This window comes from Aquarana catesbeiana, linkage group LG01, assembly GCF_042186555.1.
Source record: "Aquarana catesbeiana isolate 2022-GZ linkage group LG01, ASM4218655v1, whole genome shotgun sequence".
Lineage (NCBI taxonomy): Eukaryota > Metazoa > Chordata > Amphibia > Anura > Ranidae > Aquarana > Aquarana catesbeiana.
The window spans coordinates 206,858,254-206,879,742 of record NC_133324.1 but is presented as its reverse complement, the minus strand read 5'-3'; the positions used below and the strand labels follow the sequence as shown (position 1 = coordinate 206,879,742).

Below are 21,489 nucleotides of genomic sequence, written 5' to 3'. Positions count from 1 at the left end.
ACTGCCGACGGCTCCGGTAAGCGGCAGAGGGCGCAGGAGCGGCGGGAGGGAGGGGTGGCCCCTCTCCCGCCGCCAATAACGGTGATCTCATGGTGAATCCGCTGCAGAGACCACCATTATCGTAAACAGGACTGCCGGCTCAAAAGATGGATACCTCGGTTGTGGCAGCAGCTGCTGCCATTACTGAGATATCCATCTTTAAACTGCCGACGTATAGGTACAGGAGCCGGTCGGCAAGTGGTTAATAGTAGAATTTTGAATATGCTAACAATAGCTCATATTGAGATTGTGTATTCAGTCTAATGATAACATTCGACAGGTTGGGAGATTCAGTAAGCCTTGTTAGAGTATGTGCTATTACTGTTCTAAAACATGGTGGGTAAATATCTATATTAATCCCTAGTAAGGCCATTGCTGGTGTTAGATCTATCAGAATACCCGTAAGGTCCGCTAAGAAGGAGGAAATAGTGTTCCAAAAACATAATAGGTTTTTGCAAGCCCAAAGAGTGTGTTGCCTATTTGTTCATTACACCTCCAGCATATAGGGAATGTGGAGGGGAACAGGTGTAAGGGGTCAAATACCATCTGTTTAAGATTTTTTATGAAGTATCCCAATGTTCAATACACGATGATGCTTTATTTGTTATTGATAATGGTTTCTTCCATTGTTCTCATGTAAATTTCTGTGATAGATCTTTTTCCCATTTATTCATATTGGGGTTTTTATTATTTGAAGTGGAGGAGGAGAGGAAGTTGTAGAATAAAGATATTCCTTTCTTTTTTTGGGAACTTTGGTCTGTTAGATATTGCCATATTTCTGTTGGGATGTTAATTGATAAAGTTTATATCTTTTAAAAGTATACTGGTAAACAGTCATAATTTTGGTAACCTTGTTTTAACCACTCTTTTGTTGATAATCTTACAGTAGTCTATTATTCTTGAGGGTAATGGTACTTTCGTGTATAAAATTCCATTTTTGGTTTTAGATAGGATATGTTTCCATGCTATTAGGGTTGATTTAATAGAAAGGAGGTTTAGTATAACTATAATTTTGGGTATTAAATATTTAGCCATAGAAAGTGTATATAGATCATGTCCTACAGTGATTTCTTTTTGTATACTTGTCCATAATTTGCTGGTCAATCTGCTACTCTGCTCTGCTCTGGGATAGCCGTTCAACCCCTGTTCGTGTCCATCATCATCCATTGGGGCTTGCGGCCTATAAGACATCACTTGGTCTGGATACCACGGGAGATCCTGCCTATGCCTTTCTGACGCACTGCCATACGGTATGTGCATCCTACGGATCCGGTAAGGGTACCCACTCATTACCTATTGAAAATCTATACGTCTCCTGATGTCCACTGGTATCTTTCAACTTGAAGAGATATCCCTCTAACACGGACTTTTTACTTTGCTGTTCCATATTTCACACTGGACATTTGATTATAATTTGATGCTCTCACATCTGTAAGGGTGTTTATTTACATGCTTAATATCACATGTTAGACACGTTTAGCGCTACACTTTTTGTTGTTATTTCTCATTGGACTTGGTTTGTTTGTGTGCTAGCTGCTTTTGTTGTTTTGTTGTTTTTCACATTTTGAGTTTAGCGCAGCATTTTCACCTTCTATACATAATTTATATACTTGTCCATAATTTATAGTTATTACCATTATTATATATTTTTTTACTACTACATATGATTACTTATTTTAATGACACCCACATCCTCTATAACGCTGAAGAAAGTGAGAACAAAGTAGAATTATACGCAGGACATTTAACATACACAAACATAGGAATGAGAACCCTTCCCTAAAAGTTTTGAAACCAGAAGGAAAAGGGATAAATACAAAAGGCAAGGGAGGCTTATTAAATACACTAGATGTATTGGAAAATGCCAATGCAGTGAGGAAACATTAGTGTATAGCAGAGTGTGAAAGCTGTTGTGTGAAAAGCTAGTTACAATTCTAAGAAGAAAAGGGTACATTTAAAGACTGGTAAGGCTGCTAAATGCTTATTGGTACAGTATGTGGAAGGGAGTTCAAGAGACTGGGATAAACATAAGTTAACCTCCGCAGATGTTAGTTGGAAGACTCGTCAAAAAGAAAGACGTTTTTGGCCGGAATGTAAGCTCCATTTGGGTATATACCTGAGATTGGAGACTGTGCACATTGTTATTTTGCTTCTGTTTGGCATATTGGGATATCTTCTGCAAAATCAAAATAGCAATCTTAATAGCTCAGTCCTAAATGACTGATGGGACCAGTTCTCCAGAATGGTCACCAGCAAATGAGTAACACCCAATAAATATCCCGAATCTGATATTGCACACGCATGGAGGGGAGAAAAAGATCAAACTTTGTTTCAGATGCTGATAAGGCCACCCATGGCCTTATTCCTCCCTGCTGCCATTACTTTCTGATAGATGCCCAAATTAAATATGAGTGCACTATTGTCAGAACAGGGAGGAAGTAAAATTAAGAAATAAAGGCAGATATTGGCATTAGAGTACAATTTCCCTGTTGTGTTTAAGTTACTGCGTAAATATCAAGGGGGAAAAAAAAGTTGAAGTCTGCTAAACAGTTCTAGGTCCTGTATAAACCTATCCAATCTGCTTCTCTTAACAAATAAAGAAAATTAAAAATAAAACAGCAGATTTTTTTGTGGGACTTTGATGGTGTACATTATGTATTTTGGAAATCAAATGTTTTATCTAAAAGTTTCTAGACTCAGATTAGGCAGAATTATTTGCTGGATGTAACAGTATTATGTTAATCATAAACAACAGGTCATTCTGAATTTAAAGTTCAGACAAAAATACAGACATTTAGAAGAAAGCTCCTTTCAAGAGTGTGGGTGAGCTTGAAGAAACTGTCAGTGATTGAACTATAAATTCAGTTGGTTCCAGACCACAGCTATTATATCGTTCTGAGGAAATGTAAGACATTTTTGTGTTCTTAAAATTGTCTCATGTTTCCAGCGCAGAAGGCTACTTTGTACTGTAGGTCAGTGCAACCTGGCCAATGCATGTCAATGGCAATAAATTGTTTATAGGATCCAACAAGCATGTGAAAGTTAACACAACATTAAAACTTGTCATGCATGCGATCAGTTTCACACTATATTCAAATTATTTTAAAGAGAATTGACAGAGATATGCAAACACATAATCAAATGGGAGCTATATACACATATGGGGAGATTTACTAAAGCTGGACCACTCAGAATCTGTTGCAGCTGTGCATGGTAACCAATCAGCTTCTAACTTCAGCTTGTACAATTAAGATTTGAGAATAAAACCTGGAAGCTGATTGGTTTCTATGCAAAGTTTCACCAGATTTTGCACTCTCCAGTTTTAGTAACCCCCCCCCCAAAGTCTTCAAAATAGAGTCAAACAGTAGGTTGAGTAGTTTTTTGGACTGTTTGATAACATGTTTGCATACCGTCACCACATATAGTGTGAACAAGTCCTTTTAAAAAAAAACGTGCTTCTGTCTTATGTCATTTGCACTGTTCTGACAGATAGCTATCATGTGGCATTCATATACCTATCCTACACTTTCACAGAGACACTATATGGCAAAATGTATGTGGACACCTTACCATATACACCTATATGAGGTCCAGTCCAGAGCCATGGGAATTGTTATGGGTTTGGCACTCTCCTCTGCGACTAAAACTCCACTCCTCTGGGATGACTTTAACAAGAGTTTGGAGAGTTCCTGTGAAAATTTGTGCCTATTCAGTCAAAAGAGAATTTGTGATGGCAAGTACCAATGTAGGATGAGAAGACCCGCCTCACCACTATTAATTGCGTCAGGTCAGGGTTCTGTGCAGGTTGCTCGAGTTTCTCAACGCTAAACATAATGAACCATATCTATATGGACCTAGCTTTGTGCACAGGGAAACAATCATTCTGGAAAGAAAAGGACTTTCCCCAAGCTATTGCCACAATGTTGAATGTGCAAAATTATCTAAAATATCTTTATATACTGTAGTATTAACTGCACCCTTCAATGGAAACACTTTCACATTTTGGAGGAGTGTCCACACAATTGTGACATATAGTGTAGGTATATTGGTCGGATGTCTGCAAACTTTTGGCCATATATTTTGAACATAAAATCCCATCTAATGCTAATCAACATTTTTTGGTCTTTAATTAACTCCCATTTCAATGTTTCCCAGGGGACATAGTAAAATAGTACTTGGTGTAATTTTCCTACGTACCTTATAAGCCTTGCTACTTGGCTGTACAATGTGCCCCCTCCCTCCCCCTTAGCAGTCCAATAACATAGCTACCAAGGAGATAGCTACATTGGTAGCTGGCACTTGTTTTGGCTCCAAGACAAGTGGTGGCAAGTGGAATGCAGGTTGAGGGATTGCTGACTGCCCCTCCCCTGCATTCTTCTTGTGCTTGCCTTCGGCTGGTGCTGAAAGCTGGAGACAAACATTGGTTATGAAGCAGCTGTCTCCTTGCTCACTATGTTGTTGGAGCTGGTCCCCTGTCCAACGCCTTCAGTAGGCTTAAGCCCCATACACACTATCAGATTTTCTGCTGATTTTTGTCTTCAGATATACCAAAACCATATAATATGAAGTCAAACCTTAGGAGTTTCAATTTGTATGCAATCAGGCACGCCCTTGCACTACACGGTTTTGGTAAATCTGAAGACAAAAATCAGCAGAAAATCTGATAGTGTGTATGGGGCTTTACAAAGCACATGGGACTAAATACTACATGTACTGGGAATGAACACTGTATAAAATTTAAGTAAAAGTTCTTCTTTAAGGTCTGTTACACTAGTTTGCAGACCATTACAGCTTGTGAACAACTGTGTTTTGTAACTTTTATTTAAATGGCCGCTGTAATCTATGAAGTGAACAGGTCCGCTTTAAGGTTTTACTTTATCTGTTTTCAAACCTGCACAAAATATATTGCATTTATAATGCATTAGAGCATTCTCTGGAATATACAGCTCTAGATTTTTGGCTATATATATACCCAGCTAGATTTCAGAAGCAGTTAAGTATACTGCATATAAATAAGTTGTATTTTCCTTGATTGTCTCTGGGAATATTCTTAGCAGCCAACTCTACTGTTAAAAACTGCACTGTGATCTTGACGAATGTAAAATGTCAGCATTAATGTATCAGACCTATCAGCTCAATGAAAATAACTCAGAAGTATTGATTGTCTAATGATTTTTGGTGTATTCATTAACGTCTATGGGCAGATCATCCTCTCTGAACGCCTGGAGTGCTGATGACACATTAGTGTATTGCTGATTGTTTATTAGAAAACTGATTAGTTAGTGGATTGGTGTACCAAAATATACTACCTTTTACTGCATGATAAACTTGGAATAGAGGCATTTACTACATTTACAACTTTCTTAGTGCTTAAATGCCATTACACAGTTCAGTATTCCCTTTCCCTTAACTCCTACTGCACATGCTAAATTATGAATAGGATTTATGATCTCTGTGACCCTTAAGACTGCACATATTTTTTCTTGTGTATCAATCTGTAAAGTGCTGCGTAATATGGGGCTATATTTGGTGCCATATAAATACTAGAAATAAATATCAGTGTAGTATAGGAACAGGATAAGGAACTTGGAAGTTCTTTTGCAGCACATGGTGATTCCAAGAGGAAGTACACTTGCTGGTATCAGCAAGGCCAGGAAGATAGAACTGGAATATTGGGAAGGGGGAAATTTATGAATTTCCATTCATTATAAGCAGTAAATAGTTTAATCAGTGCTTCAGAATCCATTCAGAACCATTCTAGGTTTTCTGGCATCCAAGGCAGTACTTCTGCACCTGTAATAATCCACACCCTGGTGATAAGCCCTATTCTTTCAAACTAGATCATTACTCTATTGTATTGTCCTAATTTCATAAATGCTCATTTGCCTCTCAGAATGTCACAAAACATAACTATCCCATGCCCCACTTTCTCTTCCCTCTGTAAACTGAACCTGGAAGTGGTCAGGTCTCATCAACCCCTGCACATCATCACTTAATACAAGTAAACTCCCATGACTGCTTGTGACTCTTGGAAATTTTGGGATGTGTGGTAGGTATTATCGGCGGTGGAACAACCAATGCTGTAAATTGGGGTGCGTGGTGCTGTGTGTATTATGGTGTTTTTGCTGTATGTATTGAGATGCATGGTGTTTATCAGTGGTGGTGGCAACGCTATTTGTCAGGACTCCCACTGTGTTGGTATGTCTCTATGTAGCCCTTTTTCTACTTGGTGGTCTAGCTTTTTCACCCCATCACAGAAAGTAGAAAAATCTGCACTGGTCTGATGGGGTCAATGGGTAGGTTTGTGGGGGAGCCAGAGGAAACAAAGAACACACAGATAACATTTATAAAGTTTTCCAACATTTTTTGGTTTTAAATTTGATTATAGTTTTACTTTAAATCAAAGATATAATTGTTTTTGGTTATGTTTACTAAATGATTTGCAAAGTCCTTAAGCATGTATCATATTTTAATTTTTTTGATATGAATCCTTTTTTTTACAAGTACATTTTAATACAGGGTGCTATTATGGCATTGATAGAACATTTTGAATATTCTACAACTAAAACATAGCAGTAGCTGTTTGCTTTATGTCTGTCTAGGTTTTATAGAACTGTACAAGGTAAGGAGGGAGAGAAAATAAGTCCTCTGAATCATTCAATGTTGTGTAATTTGAGCATAAGCTAATGAATTCCATAAACATCACTTTTTTTCACCAGGGTAGATTATCCTGGTAAGCATGTGAAAAAAAGCTAAGGGCTTAAAGTGATTGTAAAGGCAGAATACTTTTTATCTTAATACATTCTATGCATTAAGATAAAAAACCTTTTGTGTGCAGCAACCCCCCTCAGCCCCCCTAATACTTACCTGAGCCTCATCTAGATCCAGCGATGTTGGAGGAGGGTCTAGACTGCCTGGGACTCCCCTCCTCATTGGCTGAGACAGCAGCATGGCGCCATTGGCTCCCGCTGCTGTCAATCAAAGACAGTCGGCCAATGAGGAAAGAAAGGGGGCCGGGCCGGGTCGCAGCTCTGTGTCTGAATGGACACAGGGAGATGTGACTCGGCTCTGGTGCCCCCCATTGCAGGCTGTCTGCAGAGGGGGCACTCAACAGGAGGGAGGGGTCAGGAGTACCGAAGAGGGATTCCAGAAGAGGAGGATCCGGGCTGCTCTGTGCAAAACCAATGCAAAGAGCAGGTAAGTATAAATGTTTGTTATTTTTTAACTAAAAAAAAAAGAGACTTTACAATCACTTTCAGATATGAACCTAATGTATGGACTAAAATGATATAGAACATTTTTTTTGTATGTTTTTAACAACTTGCCGACTGTGTCACACAGATATACTGTGGCACAGTGGCTCTCCTGGGCGAAATCCCATACGGGTACGTCCTACCCTTTTTCGACCACCAGAGCACGCGCACGCTGGCTGCCTGGCGGGGGACCCAATGCGCGTGGCCGGCGGGCACGATCGCCGCCGGCCACATGCGATCGCATGCACGAGCACCAGCACGGGGATTTGTGTGTGTAAACACACAAATCCCTGTGCTGTCAGGAGAGGGGAGCCATATTGTTTGTTCCTACTAAGTAGGAAAAAAGATATGGCTCCTCTCCTAGTCAATCCTATCCCCATACAGTTAGAACACAGTGAGGGAACACACAATTAACCCCTTGATCGCCCCCTAGTGTTAATCCCTTTCCTGCCAGTGACATTTACACAGTAATCAGTGCATTTTATAGCACTGATCGCTGTATAAATGTCAATGGTCCCAAAAAAGTGGCAAAAGTCTCCGATCTGTCTGTCGCAATGTTGCAGTACCGCTAAAAATCGCAGATCACCACCATTAGTAACAAAAAAAAATAATAAAAACGCCATAAAAATGCCATAAAACGTTCCCATAGTTTGCAGGCGCTATAACTTTTGCGCAAACCAACACTTATTGTGATTTTTTTTTTTTAACCAAAAATATGTAGAAGAATATATATATTGGCTTAAACTGAAAAAATTGGGGATATTTATTATAGCAAAAATTTAAAAAGAAATGTTTTTTGCTTTCATCATTTCCTGTAAATTATGTGACATCTAGGAATCCCACCTGCCTTGCTTCATCACAGAAGAGGGCCTGATAAGGTGTGTTCACCCTTCTGAACCAAACCTCCCTCATTACTATACTACTTTCCACCCACTTTCTGTACAATCTGTACAAAGGCCTGTCTGATTTGATACAAATTGAATAAGATGTTCAGGTGTGTCCCCTATTCCATAGTTCTGGTAAATCTAAAGGAAATTGTACAGAAATGGTACAATCTGATTGAATAGGGTATCGCCAGCTTTATACAGGTACATAGGTGGGAGTGTCAGGCCCCGTTCACATCTCTCTGTAAAGGGAACTCACATTCCCAAATGCATTTTTTTGGGGCACTTTGGAAAATTTTCGCTTGTCATGCAGAGGGCAGCCCATTCAAGTGAATGGGCTGCCCTATGCACAACAACCACTCCAAAGAAGCTCCAGAACTTCTTTTTAGAGCAGAATGTGGTGCATTTCTTTTTGCTTTTTGGTACATTTGCGCGTGTTTACTGCAATGTAAGGCAAAGCATATATTTTCTGTGCAGTTTGCCTTGCATTCCAAAAGCTTCATTGTTTTTGTGTAAGCTAACCAATTTCAGTTTCAGGCCTCGTTCACACCTAGTGTAGTGGTTGCGCATGTTTTTGGCTTGTTTTTCCTGTGACACACATAGGGCAGCCCATTGATTTCAATGGGCTGCACTACACATGGCAAAGTAACTCATGGGACATTTTGGTGTGTTGCAGGTTGCATGTTTTCTACTGTGTGTTTTGCTGCATTTGTCTCTTGTTTTTTCACATGGCAATATGTGTTTTTGCCTAAAGGTTTGGCGTGCCTTTAACAATAATGGCACCAAAAGTACATCTATTTATTTTAGGTGTATAAAGGTGATCATACACTATACAATCTGATTTTACAATCTCTATACAATCTAATTTAGCTTTACCAAAACTACATAATAAGGGGACACATCATCTATCCAGTCACTCTGTATCCAATCAGGGAGGCCCTTGCACTACATAGTTGATGGTAGGTCTAAAGGAGATTGTACAATCAGATTGTATAATGTATGGTGAGCTTCACAGAACCCAGGACATTCTGTTTACAATACTACAGCTCTGATTCACATAAGCTGTTATCTGAACACTCAGCTACTGCACACTCTGCCAAATGAACGTTCTATGCAAGATGAAAGTAAGGTAGGAAATAAAATCAATCACTGGCTGTGTATTTAGTGAGAACGGTGATCACTGATTGCATTGGAAATTGTGCACCTGCAAGGGAGGGCAGATGCAGGTTGTGTGTTAATGAGGTCCACTAGTGAACTCCTTCCTGTGTCTTAACAGTTTTCATGTCCTAAGGTCCATTCAGGAAGTAATGATTTTTTTTTATACAAACACTGACACTGAGATAAGGCCTGTGTAGGATAAATAGAAAGCGTTTTTATTTCTGCAAAATAAGTACATTAATGCTATATTGGCACATAGGTGAGCTAGAACTTTAGAACAAAAAAAGTCAACTTAGCCTTTAAAATATATAGAAAAATGTATGTAAACCCAACATTTCATATTCCTGATATGTGCGTGCTGTACCATGTACTTGTATGAAAAACTATCCTGTTCTCTTTGTATTGATTCCTGTGTGTGAAATCCCTGGTGTTCCTTCCAGTCCCTCTGCATAAAAACTGACTACACTAAGCAGGAGAACACACCGTGGTCAGTTTTCTAGCTGTGCTGAGAACTCAGCCTGCTCTCCTCCAATGATCAGACTTGTCCTGACACGCCTCTGCTGCACAGCCATTCACTGGGAAGCTCAGTATATGTTGTTTCTCCTCCCCCCGGCTGAGAACAGAGGGAATGTGATCACTTATAAAAAAGGGACAAAAGGTATTTATAATGTTTTTTTATATCTATACAAAAATGTTTTGCCTTTCATTTCTGTTTTAAACTAAATGGATTGTTTTATAAGGTGATCGTTTACAATCATGTTCATTTCTATTTTTAACTAAACAGGCTGTTTTACAAGGTGAGAGTTTACAATAACTTTAACTCATAGAAGGACAGCTCTGCATTTTTCCAAAATTTTGATTCGTTGTGATCAGCATTTGCTATATAAATGATTCCTTTACAGCTGAGACTTCGTTCTATTCTTGTGTGAATGTTCACTGACTTTGTAACAAGTAGAAAAAATTGTGCTTATTTTGAAGATTACAGGAAACTGCTATAGTTTGAAACAGACACATAAAGCCACAACTGAATATGAATATCTCAAGTACCTTTGATTTGCGTAGCCACTTTCATTTACTTTACTTGTTACACGGAAAGTAGGAAAGACTATTGACTGTACTGTAAAATGACTGAGAAACTATTCTTATACAATTTGCCCATCAGATAATGCAGCGCCCAGCATCAGAACAAATATGTCTGTTACAAGTTTGTGGAATGTGCATCAGGGGTGTTGCTAGGTGGCAAAAAGTCTGAGCTAGTGCACTTTGAGGGGGGGGGGGATGTTACCTACCTGACGCGCTCTGATCTACCTGTCACACACTGACCTACTTGACATACAATGACCTACCTGACACACGCTGTCCTACCTGACATACATTTACCTACCTGACACACACTGACCTACCTGGCACACACTGACCTACCTGACATACACTGACCTACCTGGCATACACTGACCTACCTGACATACACTGACCCACACTGACACGCACTGACCTACTTGTCCAGACTTCAGGTGAGGTGACCTCCTCCTGCAGCTCAGCCTTAGTGTGCAGCACGACCATCACAGTAGAGTAGACAGCAGACAGCAGGCACTCCAGGCAGCCAGAGCCAGAGCCATGACATGACAGGACAGGAGAGGAGAGCCGCCCGCCCGAGCGCCGAGTGGGGATCTTCTCACAGTGACGCGGCGCGGCAGCCACATTGTAATTCCCGCCTTCTGGAGCCTGCAGCGCATATGATGGACATCACACGTCCTGGCATTGGACCAGTGGGACGCCCATCATAGGTACTACAGTACAGGCTCCAGAAGGTAGGACCTGCTTTGTCACTCATTCTTCCAGAAGCACATTTGTGAGGTTAGGCACTGATGTGGACGAGAAAGCCTGGCTCGCAGTCTCCATTCTAATTCATCCCAAAGGTGTTCTATTGGGTTGAGGTCAGGACTCTGTGCAGGCCAGTCAAGTTCCTCCACCCTAAACTCACTCATTCATGTCTTTATGGACCTTGCTTTGTTCACTGGTGTGCAGTCTTATGGGAACAGGAAGAGGCCATCCCCAACCTGTTTCCACAAAGTTGGGAGCATGAAATTGTCCAAAATGTCTTGGTATGCTGACGCCTTAAGAGTTCCCTTTACTGGAACTAAGGGGCCAAACCCATCCCCTGAAAAACAACCCCACACCATAATTCCCCCGCCACCAAATGATTTGGAGCAGTGCACAAAGCAAGGTCCATAAAGACACGGATGAGTTCCTGACCTCAACCCGATAGAACACCTTTGGGACTAACTAGAGCGGAGACTGCGAGCCAGGCCTTCTCATCCAACATCAGTGCCTGACCTCACAAATGTACTTCTGGAAGAATGGTCAAACATTCCCATGGACACACTCCTAAACCTTGTGGACAGCCTTCCCAGAAGAGTTTAGGCTGTTGTAGCTGCAAAGGTTGGGCCAACTCAATATTGAACCCTATGGACTAAGACTGGGATGCCATTAAAATTCCTGTGTGTGTAAAGGCAGGCGTCCCAATACTTAGGTAATATAGTGTATGCTTCAGGTGGGGCAAATGCCTTTCAAAAACAGTTCATTCAAAACTAGAATGTTAGTTACTCATGGGGTTCATGCTCATAGACTCCCATTAGCCCCTTCAGCAGCAGGAGGAGTCTCTTTCTCCATAATAGTTGCACAGGTGGATGGAGCTGAAAATTCTTTTATTGGATACAGAGCTACATGAAACCGCTGTTTCATCCCACTAATACTGAGCTATAACATATAAATATGTCTTTCCCAGATTTTTCACTAATCTTCAGCTCAGTTCGGCTCCCGAACCTGTATACCCCTTATCGACTACAGTACCTTTTCTCATTCTCGCTATGAATCTATTGATTTGGCAATCATTTTCAGTAAAAATAAGGCTTTTGTTTTACTTTATACTATATTTAAAAATGTCTATGTACTCTAAAGACAAATATACTTTGATCAATGTCAATTTTTAAACTAGTGCTGCCACAACTAAAATAAAAATAAAAAGTACAAACTTAATTCTGTCACCTATACTATTTATAATGACACACAAGTGTGAATTCAGACTCTTCGGCTCGGTTCACACTGGGGCGACTTGTCAGGCGACCTAGTCGCCTGACAAGTCGCCTCCCGTTCTGTGCTATGGAACCGTTCTAATCGGAGCGACGCAAGTCGCTCCGACTTAGAAAAAGGTTCCTGTATTACTTTGGGGGCGACTTGGGGCGACTTGCATAGACTTCTATGCAGAAGTCGTCTCGCAAGTCGCCCCGGCAGTCGTTTGCAGGTCGCCTCGCTGAGGCGACCTGCAAGTCGTGCCGCCCATGTGTGAACCGAGCCTTCCCCCCACCTTTCCTGGCCTGCCAGACTGCATGTTCGGATAAGAGTCTGGTATGGATTTTGGGGGGAACCCACGCCATTTTTTTTTATTGGCGTTATCCACACCAGTTTCTTTTGGTGCGTGTTATGAATTGTGGGGGTGGGAGACCCCACGCTGTTTTTTTAAAAAAAAATTTATGACAGCTTCTTCATTTACAGTCTGCTGTCAAGTGGGAATCTCCATCAGACAGCAGGGATACGTCACTGGTTGTTAGGACACCGGCGGGTGGCAGGTCCTTATCTTATCCATCTGTCAATGGACCAGTCTACTTCCCCTTACAAAAAAAAGCAGTGGCATAAAAAATGCATCAAAAACATGTCAAACTGCACCGATATCGCACTACAAAACTGCACTGAAAATCTGAACATTTTTTATTAAAAATTAAAAACTGTTTCAGTTTGGTTGCACTAAAGTGCATGTACTGTAATTCCTAATATTGAACTTCTTTTATTTGGTCCCTTTTGGTCTTTTAAATATAGCATTAAAATAGTTATTTTATATCTGTTTGACAAGTTCAAAAACACCCGCTGGTCTTCCCAGAAATCTTTTGTGCTGACTGCTATCAATTACATTGTTCTCATGTATCACTAAGGACTACCAAATGGCATCCTTCTTTGTTATTGAGAATATGAAATGGTTGGGGTTCCGTGGTCCAATCTTATTTTTGTTGTTCCGATACAGAAGGGTGAGAATCACTTAGGGATATACAAGCATAAAAAGAGAAAATGCATACAGCCACCACATCAAAAGAATGGTAAGCTGCAATGTATCATATTATTGTTGGTGGGTTTATATTCTCTGTCACTATGTAGATCAAAGGACAGTCTTTTGATTTGCACAAAAAAGAACCAGTCTAAATACATTGCACCAATATTTATTGTATTTATTACAAAGAATGCAAACACTTCACAGGAACCACTGTTTGCTCTTTGTGGAAAATGGTTGTCAAAATGCTAGCTGGTCCCAACTTTTGCAGCAGTAATAGTGTGTGTGTATAAGAGGGTGGTCCTGGATTTACAAGGTATTCTCAACGTACTTAGATTTAGTGTTTTTGGGTGTATGAGGTTTGCACAAGATCTTCAACTATTTGTACCTATTATTATTAGAGGTATGTATATAGGGCCATCAATTTGCTCAGTGCTTCACATATGTAGTGTACATTCACATCAGTCCCTGCCCTCAAGGAGTTTGCAAACTAAGGTCCCTAACTGACCTTCATACATGTCTTTGGAGTGCAGGAGGAAATTGGAGTACTAGTGCTGCCATGCAGAAGTGCTACCCACTTAGCCACCATGCTGCCCAAGGTACTTGATTGATATATTACTGTTACATAGTTACATAGTAGGCGAGGTTAAAAAAAAACACAAGTCTAAAACTTTCTTCTAATTATAGTAAATGGCCACGTGTTTTATTAAATTCCCTTTTGCGGAAAAGTTTTATCCCTTTTGTGGGGTCACCAGAATGGTATTTGTACATTGAAACCATATCCCCTCTCAAGCATCTCCTCTCCAGAGGGGACAAGTTCAGTGCTCGTAACTTTTACTGATAACTAAGGTCCTCTAGTCCCTTTATTAATTTTGTTGCTCTTCCATGGACTCTCTCCAGTTCCAGCACATCCTTCCTGAGGACTGGTGCCCAGAACTGGACAGCATATTCTAGGTGCGGCCGGACCAGAGTCTAATGCCCTGTACACACAAAGTGTCACGCATGCTTAGATTAAATTAAGAGACGAAAGCTATTGGCTACTGCCCCATTTATAGTCCCGACGTACGTGTTTTACGTTACCGCATTCAGAACGATTGGATTTTCCGACAGCTTTGTGCGACCGTGTGTATGCAAAACAAGTTTGAGCCAACATCCATCGGAAAAAATCCATGGATTTTGTTGTCAGAATGTCCGATCAATGTCCGACCATGTGCACAGGGCATTAATGTACCTTTGGGCTGCAAAGAAGTATTTAACTGCTTTTTAATTTGAATAGCAGACTTTTTCACGAGCTTGCATGTCCCTTCTGATTTCCTATATATCACTACCTGAGCCTGGAAAACCAGCACACCCTAGTATTTAAAGAGCTACAAGCTCCAGTGATCAGCTGATCTGTCCCAAACTCTCAGTACTGGTCCACTACTGGGATGAACAGCCTTCCTCCATGGATTCATGAAAAGATACTATAATTTCGAGGTTATATTCAAGCTAGAGGTTTGCTTTAAAAGGGCATTGCAACATGAGCTAACCTATACAACTTATAATGCCGCATACACACGGTCAAATTTTCAGACGGAAATGTTTGATGGTAGCTTGTTGTCGGAAATTCCAATCATGTGTAGGTTCCATTGGACATTTTTCGTCGGAATTTCCAACATCAAAATCCATCCGATCGTGTGTACACAATTCCGACATTTTTCTCGGCTCGTCGTATGTGTTGTACGTCACCGCGTTCTTGACAATCGGAATTTCCGACAAGATTTGTGTGACCGTGTGTATGCAAGACAAGTTTGAGCCAACATCTGTCGGACAAAAAAACATGGATTTTGTTGTCGGAATGTGTGATCATGTGTACGTGGCATAAGAATGCATCTTTTATTGCAAAGTCAATCAACACATAGCTGTTGCAGTGTACACTTTTATTTAATAAGCCTGAAAGTAGGGTTGACCTCTTCCACTTTTATTGCTGGTTGTCTATTTAACAATGACAGGTCCTACTAGACACCTACCATGCTTTTTTTTATTTCAGTAATAGATTTGAATATGTATCCAGGGATGGCAATGACAAATGAGTTTATAAGCACAGTAATAATTTTAGATTTCAATAACATAAGAGGCCTTCCAAGTCAGCTGTTAATGTGTATGATTAATATGAAAAGTTGCTGTATTAATTTGTATTTCATATTTTGAACAAAGTGCATGAAAAATGATAAAACAGAAAAGAATCATTGAGTCAACCGGGTAACAGATATGTAAAACCTAAACATTAAAATAAATCTATTTTCCATTTTGACCTCAGAACCTCTTCAATTAATTACTAAAATCTATATACACAGCAGTCAGGGGAAATCAATTATGTATCTAGCAGGATTTTAGCATTGCTTTTTCCATTTCTCCCAACAACAAACACTAATGGGGGCTATTCATCACAGTCTCCTACCTGTAAATACAGTAAAAAGAAACTTGTAAATGGTAATAACCTTACTTGTCACAGCAAATGAGGGAAGGAAACCACTAAAATTAACTGGCATTTGTTTTTATATCGTGATGGGAAGGTCATTGGATAGTATCACGTATAACTGACAAGCCAGTGGGGTAGCTGATTTGGATTATTATATACTTGGATTGCTCCTGCCTTGAGGACTGTGTTGGCGGATTGATCTTGTCTTGTGCGCTGAGATGTGTATCTAGTGGTAACATTTTACCAATCATATTAACTACTTTCAAGCAAACCTTTCATTAGGGAAATATGGGGGCTGCCATTGTTACATTCTGAAAATGCTAGTTGCATGACTGGTATGCTGACCCTCTTTCTTTAAAATGTTCTGTCTCACTAACTTGAAAAAAGCATGCAATTTGTGAAAATTAGAAATCCTTACCTGCATACTTTTTTCAAAGTCATTCAAAGTAAGAGGATCAGCATAACAGTCAGGCATCTACTATTTGCAAAATGGGTAACTGAGTGCCAAGCTTGAGGCCTTCCAACTATAGTGATGCTAGCACAATTATTGTAAAAATATTCTTTACATAATCAGTTAAAGCGGAATTTCCCCCAAAAATTGAACTTCCTCTTTAATGGAAGGTGACCCCCTGACATGCCACATTTGGCATGTCATTTTTTGGGGGGGGAGCGGAAACCCTCTTTTTAGAGGGTTCCAGCTCGCACTTCCTCCCAGCGCACCACGGCACCGGAAGCAAGTTAACCTCTCCCCCTCCCTCTCGGCAATCATCTGGGACACGTCACAGGTCCCAGATGATTTCCCGTCCAGTCACGGCGCTCTGCGTGGCTTGCGCATGCGCAGTGCATGTCCGGCTGTGAAGCCACAGCCGGGCACCCACAGTAACAATGCCGGCGCTGCAGAGAGGAGGGGGGGAGGAGCGGGGCTTTGTTCCCCTACATCGCTGGACCCTGGGACAGGTAAGTGTCCGATTATTAAAAGTCAGCAGCTGCAGTATTTGTAGCTGCTGACTTTTATTTTTTTTTTTTTAAGCAGAACTCTGCTTTAAAGTGGTTTTAGAGCCTAAACATTTTTTTACCCTAATGCACTCCTTGCATTAGGGTAAAAAATGTTTAGGTAGTAGTATCCCCCCTCATCCCCCCTATACTTACCTGTGCCCTCATTCGATTCAGCACTGTGCCTGTCTGCAGCAGCTCTCTCCCTTCACTTCACTATTGTCAATCAAAGCCAATGACGAGGGAGCGTCACTATAGACACAGGCAGCGGGGCTCAGGAGCAAGCCCACACTCGCCAGAGAGAAGGAGCCAGAAACAGGTGGGGGGGAACCTGAGAAGAGCAGGTTTGGGGCCACTATATGCAATTCCATTGCACAGAGCAGGTAAGCAGGTTAGTTTTTTTTTTTTATTGTTTTTTTTTTACATTTACATTTTTACATTTAATTTTAACATAATGGCTTAGCAAAGCTAAAAACAAAACAGAAAACTATAACAAATTCAATCTAGTGTTGTTCTAATAGTGAGTTTTTAACGTTTTTCCAGAAGAAGGCAAAACAAGTCCCTGGTAAACCTGCTAACAATAAATCATCTCAGTAGAAAAAAATAAATTTTTAATCATCTGAATGACTATCAGAAAAATTTCCTTCATCAATTACTCTACCAATGAATCCCATTTAAATGACTGTATATTTGTGGCCATAACCTTTGATTTTAGAAGAGTGTTCTAGATTCTGATCACTCTGGCACTAAAGAAAACCTTTCTTTGCCGATCAAACAGTTATGTCTCTGAAAGTCAATGGAGATGTCGCCTTGTCACGTCATTAGGGCAGATATCTAATCAGACCGTTCTTTTCAAATATCAATAATTAGAATAATTAGAGCTCATCAAAAGCAACTATTTTCTACAAGACATGTATTTTAATCCTTGTGAAGTGTCCACTAAATCTAACTATATTACTGATAGCCTGTCAGTTCCCATCCCAGATAGGTTGGGAAGCTATAGACCTATCAGTGACTATGTATTTATATATTGACATCAATATTCTAAGTAGCAAATCTACTTACTTAAAAGGTTTTTCCCCTGTATGAGTACGGATGTGGTTGTTTAATGTAGTAGCACCAGCAAACGCCCTGCCACAGTATCCACACTTGAAAGGTCGATCGCTGGAATGGGTGACGACATGATTCCTTAATTCTGATGGTTGGGAAAAGGACTGAGAACAGTGCCCACACTGGTAAGGCCTAAAAGATAGAAAGACACAGTAAGGCTGCATGTTCAAAGTGTGACTTCAATCCCCTCTACGTAATCTATATAATTTGCAAGGATTTCCACAAATGTATTCATTTTTTAAAACAAAGAATTGCTGCTTGAGTCAATGTATCTTTTCTAATACTGATTTCTAATTGGGAGAGTCAACCATTATTATGACCACCTCTTGAAATTTCAGTGTTGTAACAAGGAAATCTGCAGCATCTTCATGCCTTTAGAAGTGGTCAAGCCTAAGACGATCTCACTAAAAACTAAAGAGATTCTAAAGCCTAAACATTTTTTACCTTAATGCATTCCTTGAATTAAGGTAAGAAGTGTTTCAGCATCAGCATCCCCCCGCACCCCCCCTTTTACTTACCTGGGCTCTCATTCCATTCAGCGCTGTGCACATCTGCAACTCTTCTCTCTCTTCATTTCCAGGTCTCGCTGGCTCTGCTGGGCCATCGGGAGCCATTGGCTCCCAGTGCCGTCAATCAAAGTAACGAGGGAGCGCGAGGCGGGGCCGAGTCCCACTGTCTGTGTCAATAGATGCAGCAGCGGGGCTCGGGAGCAAGCACGCATGAGTGCCCCCCCCCATGGAAATCCGCTTCCCATGCTGGCACTGGACAGAGATGAGGGGCCAGGACACCAGCGAGGGACCCGGGAAGAGGAAGTTTGAAGCCGCCACAGAGCAGGTAAGTATAGACATGTTTGTTATTTTTATGGTTTTTATTTTACCTTTATGCTTTAAAGTGGAAGTTCAGTCAAGTACTAACTATATATAAATTTATTCCTACCCTCATTGTAAGTCTTTTTTTATCTACCCTGTGATGGAAAGATCTGTATACTTACTTAGTCTGAGGGCGCTCCAGTCCGGTCACATGATCTCTCCAGCGGGCAGCTTCAGTGAAGAGGAAAGATCGCCGGCAACAGCTGCATAGACTGGGCAATGACATCACCAATGGCATTATTATTGGGCATCCATTGTCAGCTGCCCTTTAAGGAAGGTAAGTAAGATAAGTTTACAGATCTTTCCTTTTACAGGATAGATAGAATAGTCTTAGAAAGGGGGGGGGGTGTAGTAGATTTAATTATAGTTGGTGTTTGAATGAACTTCCACTTTAAATTCCTTTTGTTGGGAAGCCTCAACATTTTATGCACCAAACTATGGTCATAAATTAAGTTGTAAAAGTTATATCACAAAGTTTTTCTTGTGTACATACAGTATAATTACAAACTTTATCTAGAAACATTTTTTTTTTTTAATATTGGGACAGTTAATGAGAGTCCCAATAGTAGCTGACTTTTAGTAGGCTTCAACCATACAGTTACCAGATTGGATAAACTACTAGATGATTGAATAAACAACAACTTTCTGACCTGCTGAATATTTGATAACTTAGGCTGCAGCCTGTATAGCCCAACCCAATATCAATCAAGTTTTTTTTAAAAAAGCATATTAGGTCATTTATCATTTTACTGTTTTATAAGGCAATCGGCTCTATTCACAGAGAATAATATTTTTCATTAAAAAAAAAAAAAAATACAGTTAAATGAAGCCTAAATTAAAATTAAATTCACATACTGAAGTTAAAAGTTTGTGAAATAAGCCTTAAGTGTGTAAAATTTTTAGAAGATCTCTAGTTCTTATTTACTCTTATTGTTTTCTTGGTGGTTAAAATAAATAAATATTATGTACTTACAGGGTTTTAAGTCTTTTATTTAATAGCCCTGCTCCGAAGATTTGATTTCTCAGGGCTGACGATTTTAATCACCTAGTTGGTTAAAAACCTTTCACTAATGGCCAAGACTCACGTTATTTCTCATTTAAGATTCTGTAATGTCTTCTGTTCTTAATTCTGTTAAGGTAATGTTCTCATTTTAATAAATAGAGCATGTTGCTAATATTGAGCAGATTGTTTATAATTGCATTTAGGTGCCCACAATGGAAAATAACTTAGCTGCACACTGAGATAAAGAGGTGGTGCTGGCAGCCAGCACAGGGATCGGGGCCAAGAATTAACCTTCCATCTGGATGCGCTAAGGTTTTTTTCTGTATCACAAAACTTTCATTCTACTGAGTTTATGAAAAACTCAATTTACATATTTAGAAAAAAAATACAAACGTCAGGCTATCAATTCTGTGCAAAATATTGTACTCTTTATTTTATTCAGCATAGTTTTGTACATAGATGTATAACCTCATCAGCCTGATTGTATTAACTATAAGTGCTGAAATGTTTTATGTGTCAATACAGCAATCTTTTCTTCATTAGGTTCACTTTTTTTTTTTTTTTACTATCAGTGTCCATAAGACAAACTGACCATGAAATCTAACCTTCATTAAAAATCCAGAAAGTGTTCGTTTAAAGTACACGTTTACCTTGTAAAACAACTAATTCAGTTGTGTGTATGTATATACTGTGTGTATATATATATATATATATATATATATATATATATATATATATATATATATATACACAACAACAGCACAGTGATCTCCTCAGTGAATGGCTGTGGGGGGGTTCAGCAGAAGTCTGACCATTGGAGGATAGGCAGGCTGTGCTCCCAGCACAGCCAGAAAACTGACCACTACACTGGTATGGATGTGCTCCTATGCCTAGCGTGGTCAGTTGACACGTGACACAGTAAAGTAGAGAGTCTGCCAGGAACACCAGGAGTTTCACACAAAGGGAGCAATACAAAGAGAACAGGATACTTTTAACACAAGTACAAAGCACAACAGGCCCATTGCAGGGATATAACATGTTGGGGTAACAAATTCTTTAAATACTGTTTTTTCATAGTGGTATGTGATAGACTTCACATTAAGGCTGAGTTCACATCTCTTTGCCGAGCGGCTCACAGCAGGGGTCTGGTGCGTCCCTGTTCACCGGTTCAGGTCTGATTTCGATCCAAATTTTTGGCTGAATTCGGACCTTAAACGGACCGGAAGATGCACAGGACTCCATTGAAAGCCGGTCACAGTCTCTTGACATGCGAATTTGATGTGGGTAAACCCACATCCAATTTGCAACAGTGTGAACCCAGCCTTAAAACGTTTGTTCACCTTTACAGAAAAATCTGTAAGGTGAGCTTACACAGGACCCACTCCTCATCCCCCCCGGTCCTGCTGACCTGCAGCTCGGCAATCTCCAGTTCTGAGCCCTGGTATAGCCGCCTTGGGGGTCTGGGGCTTACAAATCCCTGCAGCTTTCACTCATCTTCTTCCCCGCTGAGAGGACGGGCTATGCTGGTTCTGATTGGTTGGCGCCACCCATGTGATAGCGCTGACCAATTAGGATGCTCCTAAATGTCCCTCCTGATGGGGTACGTTTAGGAGATTA

The 21,489-nt window shown here is 40.2% G+C and overlaps 1 protein-coding gene across 1 annotated transcript in view; it reads right to left on the bottom strand.

Annotated features, from left to right (window-relative positions):
- Positions 1-21,489, bottom strand: part of PRDM6 (PR/SET domain 6) — a 167,063-nt gene that overhangs the window by 2,830 nt on the left and 142,744 nt on the right. Inside the window, exon 7 of the mRNA XM_073624698.1 lies at positions 17,956-18,132. Coding sequence (XP_073480799.1) covers positions 17,956-18,132 — 177 coding nt within the window. The remainder of the gene's footprint in view (positions 1-17,955; positions 18,133-21,489) is intronic.